Source organism: Physeter macrocephalus, chromosome 12 (assembly GCF_002837175.3).
Source record: "Physeter macrocephalus isolate SW-GA chromosome 12, ASM283717v5, whole genome shotgun sequence".
NCBI classification, from domain to species: Eukaryota; Metazoa; Chordata; class Mammalia; order Artiodactyla; family Physeteridae; genus Physeter; species Physeter macrocephalus.
The window spans coordinates 90,484,229-90,493,117 of NC_041225.1; the positions used below are offsets into that span (position 1 = coordinate 90,484,229).

At 39.3% G+C, this 8,889-nt stretch overlaps 1 protein-coding gene and 1 pseudogene across 10 annotated transcripts in view; both read right to left on the reverse strand.

Annotated features, from left to right (window-relative positions):
• Positions 1 to 8,318, reverse strand: part of LOC112062656 (RNA/RNP complex-1-interacting phosphatase-like) — a 34,288-nt gene extending 25,970 nt beyond the window's left edge. For 8 of the 10 annotated variants that reach the window (XM_055089299.1, XM_055089301.1, XM_055089297.1 and 5 more), the window contains exons 1-3: positions 8,062 to 8,318; positions 5,593 to 5,725; positions 2,458 to 2,581 (exon numbers count right to left, since the gene is read on the reverse strand). In XM_055089299.1, the coding sequence (XP_054945274.1) occupies positions 2,458 to 2,581; positions 5,593 to 5,725; positions 8,062 to 8,303 (499 nt within the window). In that variant the 5' untranslated portion in view covers positions 8,304 to 8,318. Of the gene's footprint in view, positions 1 to 2,457; positions 2,582 to 3,547; positions 4,222 to 5,592; positions 5,726 to 6,701; positions 6,798 to 8,061 lie in introns of those variants that run through there. The other 2 variants (XR_008618934.1, XM_028496786.2) reach the window with 2 other exon arrangements.
• LOC102991361 (centrosomal protein of 78 kDa-like) overlaps positions 1 to 8,889 on the reverse strand; it is a 223,386-nt pseudogene that overhangs the window by 109,913 nt on the left and 104,584 nt on the right.

Sequence of the window (8,889 nt, forward strand, 5' to 3'; positions counted from 1 at the left end):
ACGCAAGAGGGAAGAGATATGGGAACATATGTATATATATAACTGCTTCACTTTGTTGTAAAGCAGAAACTAACACACCATTGTAAAGCAATTATACTCCAATAAAGACGTTAAAAAAAAAAAGACATGCCAAGCACAGTTGTACCTCAGGGACTTTGCACCTACCCCTCCTGCTTCTGAACACACCTTCCCACCCCATCTCCACTCTCCCCAATATCCAGTGGCTTGTTTCTCACTTCAAGGCTCCGCTCAATCGACATCTTAATAGAGGGGACTTCCCTGATCACCTACCACATCCCCTCACCTCTTCATCTTCTTTGTTATTCTCCAAAGCATTTACCACCGTTCAATTGACATCTTAATAGAGGGGACTTCCCTGATCACCTACCACATCCCCTCACCTCTTCATCTTGTATTGTTATTCTCCAAAGCATTTACCACCACTTCACACTCCAAATATTTACTTATTTATTTATCTCTCTCCCCCACTAGAACATAAAGTACGTAAGAGCAAGAACTTTGTTCTGTTCCTATTTCCTAGAACAGTGCCTTCAACATAGAAGGTGTTATACAAATATTTGCTGAAAATGAATGTATGAATTCTTTGCCCTTTCACACTACCCTCTAGTCACATCAGAGGCTGCCCCTCCAGAGCACAAGTCCAAGCCCTGTGCCTTTTGTACCTGTTCCCAATACTTGGGCTGTCCTTTCCTCATTCTGGCAAAATCCTCTTCCCCCAAACCCAGCTCAAATGCTGTCTCCTCAAGTCAGGCCTTCCTCAATTTTTACTCTGTATTCCTGCTGTACTTGATTCTTTTATTATAATTAACCCACTTATAGTCACTACATGTTTACCTTCCTAGATAAGTGTAAGTTGCTAATGAACAAAGACTCCTAGTCACCTCTGTATCCCCGTGCCCTAACAACAAACCTATAAGGCTCTCGGTGTTTACTAATACAATTTATTTTCTGAGTCTCTACCAATTCTAGGGACTGGATAGTATAGTCTCCTCCTCATTATCAGTGAGCCTGGCATCTGTGGGAGGGGCTTAGAGCAGAGGAAGCCACCAACGGATCATAACTAACGTCCTGAGACTGCAATGGCAGAGAGCATGGTGAAGTTAGCCCACTGCATGCAGAAGACCCACAGATGAGTCAGCATATGCAATGGACTACACTTGGTATAACATGTGAACAATCAAGGTTTACAAACGTGTTCTCATGCACCCGTAAGAATCTTCTATCCCATGCGGAACAGACAGAACACACACAAAGGAGCCTGGAGGAAGTGAGTAGGCCGGCAGCTGCACCCTAACATCTTAAGAGGTAACATTTCTGTTGACTACAGTTTACACAAATCAGATAATTTGCCTCCTTTGTAGACACCCTGGTTATCACAGGCAAGGACAAGCCTCTCAAGTTTTAAAGCTAAAGTACAGGGAAGATCTGTGAATAGGGCTTAAGATATTTAAGAGCTAGTACCTGCATTAAGCAACCATGTTATAGAATGAAAATTTATCTTGAAATTCCAGTCTCTCCTTCTCTCTCTCACCTCCTATCCCCTATCTTCCCACCTCCATCTCTATTCCTTCTCCCCTACTCCCTGTTTTATGTATATATGTGCATCATTTTATATTTACACGGACTATTTACTGTCTGTTAGATTTTTTTAATAAAGTGCACACTCCTCAGGCTAAATTTAGAAAGAGGACAAAATGAACACCTTCTCATGTGGGTCACTGGTGTTCCAAAGACAAAAGATACCTCAGTCTTAAAACACGGCAAATACTATGTTCCTTCTGACAGTTAGATGCTAGAAAAAGGCAAGTGGATCCTTAAAATTCAGACGGTATTAAGACCCACTATCAACAGAGTAGATATTAAAGCGGAAACAAGAAAACACCAGCCTTTTCAGTTCTTCCTGTCAGAAGATAAGAATACGAGGTGGTAGTGTTCTCCCTCACTTGCACCCAAAGTGTAAAAGCAGCAAAAATATCTTAAACACACATGATGAAGAAGCCACTCTTCTGGTCCACTCTGTTTTGTTTTGCTTTTAGGGATGTGTCTCACTCCGAACCTTTGCTTTTTGTTTTCTCTTTTATTTACGTTAAGAACCTGAGAGTCTTAACCTTTTCTTCTACCTCTCAACCAATAAATAGGACAAAAGAACATTTTTATTTTTTTATGTATTTTCCATTCAAATTTTTAAAAAAGAGATAAGTAGCTAGTTCAGTTCATATTTCTCACAAAAATCACTTTCCAAGCTAAACTAAATTGTTTGTGACCACAAACAGGAAAAACACCATACTCTATTAGCACCATCAGACATTTCCACCTTAATGTTACCAAACACAACAGGCCTAATGTCAGAACTATTAAAAATGTTAAAAATACCCTACCCCACTCAAAATGCAGACCAAAGTTCAGGTAATGGGAAAAAAAACAAAAACAACTCACCATTATCTTTATTTTCTTTCAAAAACCCATTAACAGCACATTGGAATTTAAAAATAGTGTCATCATCTGGCACCTGATGCCCAATTGTACAAATTCTTAAATAACGAAGAGTTTCTGGTAAGTCCTATAAGGCAAAACCATGAAAATATGTATTATTTCATTTGTAGGGAAAGAAAAAAAATTAATTAGAGAAGGCAGAATATAAACCAAGAGAGTACATTAAACTTAGTATGTCAGTCATTCTGATGAGAGCCATTTTTTCCAAAGCTGCTTTAACCAGTAAGTATCACTTGATTTTCATTAAAACTGCAGAATAGACAGTTACTAGGCATGCAAAAGGAAAAGCAAATCTATGTCAGTGAATGCACATGTAACTCAAAATGATATAAACAGTTCTACCTAAATTTATCTTCTATCTTACATTTCAGGGGCCATAAAGCGGCTGTGATTTAAGGAGAATAGTAGAATAGAGTCAGAAGAACTTGGATTCGAATTAGGAACTAGAGCAACTTTCAGGCAGTGTTGAGAACTGGTATTCTCGGGGTGGAAGAAAGTAGACTATCAATAGAAGACAGAAAAGGATAAGTGAAAATTCTGTAGTTCTCAATTTAAATGGAAAGTAGCAGTATGAACCTATGACATATTTTATATTGAAAACAAACATATATATCTCCCAGCTCTGACCACTGAAAAAGTCTAGAAACAACTGATGTCATATCAAAAGGACTCAGGAGTCACTGAGAAGCTCCAACTGGCCAAAAACAGGGCCTCAGTTAGAATAATAACTGTAACGGAGTCCACGGTGATATGAATAAATAAATTTTAAAAAATTGGTCACCACTGGAGGATATTTGTGAATCAACTCATTATTTTGAATTGTTAAATAAAAGAAGAGGGCTTCCCTGGTGGCTCAGTGGTTGAGAGTCCGCCTGCCGATGCAGGGGACACGAGTTCGTGCCCCGGTCCCGGAAGATCCCACGTGCCACGGAGCGGCTAGGCTCGGGAGCCATGGCCGCTGAGCCTGCGCGTCAGGAGCCTGTGCTCCGCAATGGGAGGGGCCACAACAGTGAGAGGCCCGCGTACTGGGGGAAAAAAAAAGAGGGAATCATGCCTCTACAAGTGGGCAACCAAGTAGTTGATGAGGGGAATCTTCTCCTGATAGAAATATACCCAGCTAATAAGTGACAAAAGAACAACAGAATTCACCAGTTTTTGAAGCCTCAACTGAATTAATGGATGTAGGTATGAATCATCAATGACTGCTAATATCACAGAAAGAGACAATTATATGTCTCCATGGAAGAACACATCATCACCTATGAAACTGTCTTGCCAAAACAAAACATGCAAGCTTCATTCTGATCAACGACCAATTTACAGGAAATAAAAGGATGGAAGGTTATGTTAACAACACATGGAATGCAATTATCAAAATCTAGGTGGGACAAATTACCTGGTTTCTTTAAAAATAAAATTCAAGGAAGGAAAAAAAAAAAGTGAGAGAGACATGGAGGGAGAACCTATAGATTAACTAAGACTTCAGAGACCTAACAATCAACGGCAAAGTGTGGACCTTATTTGGATCTAATTCAAAATTCTTAAAAACAATTTTTTATGACATTTAGGAGACAACTGCAAATTTGAGCACTCACTGGGTATTTAATATTAAAAATGATATTAAGGAATAAAAGTCCTATATTTTAAATATACATACCAAAAATGTATAGGTGTAATTACATGTTGTCTCGGAGCTGCTTCAAGATACTATGGAATAGGGTGAAACAGGTGGGGGTATAGACAAAACGTGACAGCCATCAGTTGGTAAATATTAAAGCTGGATGAGTTCATGGGTATACAAGGAACATTCACAGTATTTTGTATACTTTTGTATATGTTTAAAATTTGTGATAATTCTTTAAAAAGAAGACGACACTGTAGAAAACAGTTTGGAAGTTTCTCAAAGGTTAAACGTAGAGCTACCATATGATACAACAACTCTGCTACTACCTACACTGCACATCTAAAAGAACTGAAAGCAGGGATTTGAACAAATATCTGTACACCAATGATCATAGCAGCATGATTCACAATAGTTACACGGTGGAAACAACCCAAGTGTCAATCAACCAATGAATAACAAACTACGGTATATACACACAGTGGGATTTATTAAGCCAAAAAAGGAATGGCATTTCATTACATGCTATAAGATGGATGAACCTTGAAAACACTAGGTTTAGTGAAATAAGACAGACATAGAAGGACAAATATTGTAGATTCCACTTACACGAGGTACCTAGAACAGGCAAATTCATAGAGACAGAAAATGGAATAGAGGTTACCAAGGGCTGGTGGGAGGAAAAATGGGGTTGTTACTGTTTGATGGTTACAGAGTTTTTGTTGAGGATGATGAAAATGTTTTGGTTATAGACAGTGGTGATGGTTACACAACACTGTGACTGTATTTAATGCCACTGAACTGCATATTTATAAACGGTTAAAATAAATATGATTTATGTCTATTTTACCACAATTAAAAAAAAGAGGAATAACTGAGTTGAAATTTCAATTCTCCCTTTTCCGAGAGTCAGTTTCATCGTCTGTAAAATTAGTAATTGTAGTTGTCTATCCTCTGAGCTTAGTGCAGAGTAAGCACTCAGTAGGAGATATCAGTACCACTTCCACTTCAACAGCAAAGGATTCTTGTGAAGATTAACTAAGTCAATGGATATGAAAGAACTTTCTAAATGGCAAACTGCTATACAAATATTAACAAACATTAGGTGTTACTGTCTCCCAAGGCCATGGAACAGGTCAGAAGAAGGATAATTCTTTTGCACTGGTATGTCTTACATGGGTCAAGAGAATATATGGGTTTCTGTACTACATCAGAAGGTATTAGGAAAAGAAAGCATAAAACTTAGAGAACAATTGTCTTTTAAGTTCAATTCATAACTTTAATCTCATTTTGAAAGAGCAATTAGAAATGTGTATTTAAGGAAACCACTAGCTTCCCTTTTTGAACCCATGAAAGAAGGCCAGGATTCACCTTAGCATAAGATGATAAGTACTGAATTACTATGAATTATTACAGTATCAGAAAAAAGGTCATTTTCAATTATGGGTTCCATTTACCTCTGGCTTATAATAGCGGCGAGTATATGTTAAGTCAATAATCAGCCCAAGTTCTTCATTCTGTTCTTGGAGTTTGTTAAAAAAGATCCAAGGGGGAAAAACATTCTTCTGGAGCAAGATTCTTTTCAAAACTCTGTCAGAAAGAATAAAATAAGAAAGAATATGTGTTTAAAATCCTTTACTATATTATCCATTTATTCAAACCTTGTGATGCTAACACATGAGATTCAAAGAAAAGTTTCCTCCTCTGGAATTTACAAGCAGTATTACAATCCTTTCTTCCAGAGAGATTAGACACAAGAAAATAAGCTCACTTCTATATATTTATTTCTATGTTTGTTTATTTCATGTTGGTCTCCAAACCAGACTTTAAACTCCCAGAAGGCAGGGACCACATCAATTTTGCCTACCACTGTATTGCCAGCTCCAAGCAGAGTGCCTGTAAATAGACACATAAATGAATATTTCTTGAATATCTACCTATATGAAGGATGGCTTTCACTGCTAAATATTCTTTTAGGTATTTGCCTTATTTATGTACTCTGTTCCATTCATCTGTTTGGTTATTCAAGTGCCAGGAACACACTTTTTTTTTAATTAGTAGACTAGTTTTAGAGCAGTTTGAGATTCACAGCAAAACTGAGCAAAATGTACACAGTTCCCACTTATACCCTCTCTCCTTCATCCCACACAGCCTTCCCCATTATCGACGTGCCATACCAGTGTGCTTCATTTGTTAGAATTCATGAACCAACACTGACACATCATTATCAATCAAAGTCCATAGTTTATTGCATTCATGGTACAAGTAACTGACTATTTCTTTATTTCTAGTATAGTCATCCCCAAACATTTACATACTGAGATACATATTAGTTTCTTATAAATTAATTTATTCTTTATTTACAGTTAGGGCATTCCATTGGTTTTTTTTAATTAAGTACAAAAGTAGGTTGTATTTATCTATGAATTCCATTTCTGGATAGTAAAGGAGGTATTAAAAAGTATTTGCTATAAAAAGGGAAAATGGAGTACGACGGGGTTGAGAGCCAGGGCTCTATACGGTGAATTCAGATTTCTGGAAGCATAGGGTATTAACTTTCGCTTACCTTTTTTAAAGGAACTTTGAAAACAATGAAACGAGTCCCAGGCATCCACTGTCCAACTGGGAGATAGTCTTTCCACCCATTAATATATTTTTTGTTAGGCAAATTTTATGTTAGGCTGTCTCCCTGCATAGGATGAACGTTCCTTGAAAATGGAAATCATATCCCTCTATACTAGGTCTCTCTCTTCTTTCTGCTTTGCATTTTGCTGCTCCACTTATTCAACGCCACCTAGTAATAACCTATACTTCCCTTGTTCCTATTTTCCCATCTTGAAAACAGATAAAAGGCAACTAAACAATGCAAAGGTCTCAACAAATAAGGGATATCTAAAACCAGAGATGGCCAGAACTTCTGTATCCCTGATAAAACCTAGCCCAGTGTTGACTACTAAGGTATCATTAATACACGCGCGTTGACTGAAAGAGTTAGAACTAAGGTTAATTCAGTGTATCTGAAGCATAGAAAGTGAGGGCAAAAGTGACACAAGATGGGGCTAGAGAAGCAGAGAGGATTCTAGACCACGCAGACTCTTAAAGGCCAACAGTTTGTTTTCTATTCTCAAAACAATGTTTTTGAGCGATGTTTATGAGCAATGTTCCAACTTGCTTTTAAGGTTTCTTGTGTGAAGAATGGATTGGAAGGAAACAAGAAATATGGACGCTAGTTAGGACCTAATTGCAACCGACAGGCAAGTTCAGTATTAGATGTTGAGGAAGAGTTGACAGATTCAAAAGAAATTCAGGAGATAAACTGAAGCGGGCTTAATGGGGTATGAGATGGAGGAAAGGAAGGTCTTAGGGAATTAGAGGGTTTACTGCACACATAAGCAAAGTCTCAAAATTAATCATTTGAACGTACAGAGGTAGATCTCTCAAATGACACCGGTTAGGTAGCAACAGTACGCCCTTTATAATTCCTAGAGACAACACAAATCAACTGTTTTGATGGAATATTCGGCGGTACCGGCGCGTTTTTTCACTCAAACTTGGTTCCAGTTCCTCTTACTCACATTTTCTGTGCCAAAACAACACAGCTTGAGGAATTGAAGGGGATTCTATTTTGCTAATTAACGAGTGTCCCCAACACTGACAGTCCCATCTTAAAAAGCAGTCCCTCTGCATTTTACTCGAGGAGCAATGGCCAGAGCCTCCCTTTTAAAACGATTGGGGGAAATCAGAACATCACACACTGTCGCTTTCAGCTACGGTGAACTGAGCCGCGAGACGACCAATACCCCCTAGCACAGGGCAGACGGGGCAGAGCGCGGGGGCAAGAGTGAGAGGAGAGAGCACAAGAGACGAAGTCCAGGCCCAGGGACTCTGAGCTCCACCCGCAACGCCCAGGGGCCAAGTCGTATTACCTTTCCGGGATGTGCCTTCCGCCCTTCCTCTTGGACGATGAACGTCCGGAGAAGCCGCGATCCTGACCCCAGCGCCCACGGGCATGATGCCACTGGCTCATGTGACCCCCAAGATGCCGCCCACCCAACGCCACGAGTGCCAAAGCCGCCAACCCGGCGCCCCGGGTGCCAGAACAAGGCCCCGAACCACAAGCACCTAGGCACAAACACACGCAGCTCGCGGTCCGCCTTCTACTGCGCATGCGCCACCGTCAGTCTAGATGACGTCATCACGCCGGCCGACTGAGACGCTTGATTAGTAAAGAGGACTCGGACGCCTGCAATTCCCGGCTGAGCCGGAGGATGGCAGCAGAGGTCTATTAGTTCGTGTGTGTACCCTTCAGAATTCCACTCATATGGGACACGGAAAGTTGTCCCACTCTCCCAGTTTCTTGTGTGGTTCTTTCAGATATTTCCCAAGTGCTTACATTCACACTTGTTGTATCTTGTATTTAAGTATGTGTACGTAATGGATATGCTGTATTTTATAGAAGAGCAGCATACTATACATAGTCTACAGTCTGTCTTGGATAGTGATTTTCCCAGTCAATTTGTGCGTACATCCATTCTCTTCTCTTTAATATCTGCGTAACATTACATAATTTACATGGCCAGTGCAATATTGATGGACTTTAAGTTGTTTTCAGTTTGGGGGTTTTTGGTTTGTTTTAGGTTTTGGTCTTCTGTTACAGATAGGCTGCAATGTGAACCTCTTTATACATGCATATAGCTATATATAAATTTCTAGACATAGAATTTCTGGAATGAAAGAGATGCAAACTTAAAATA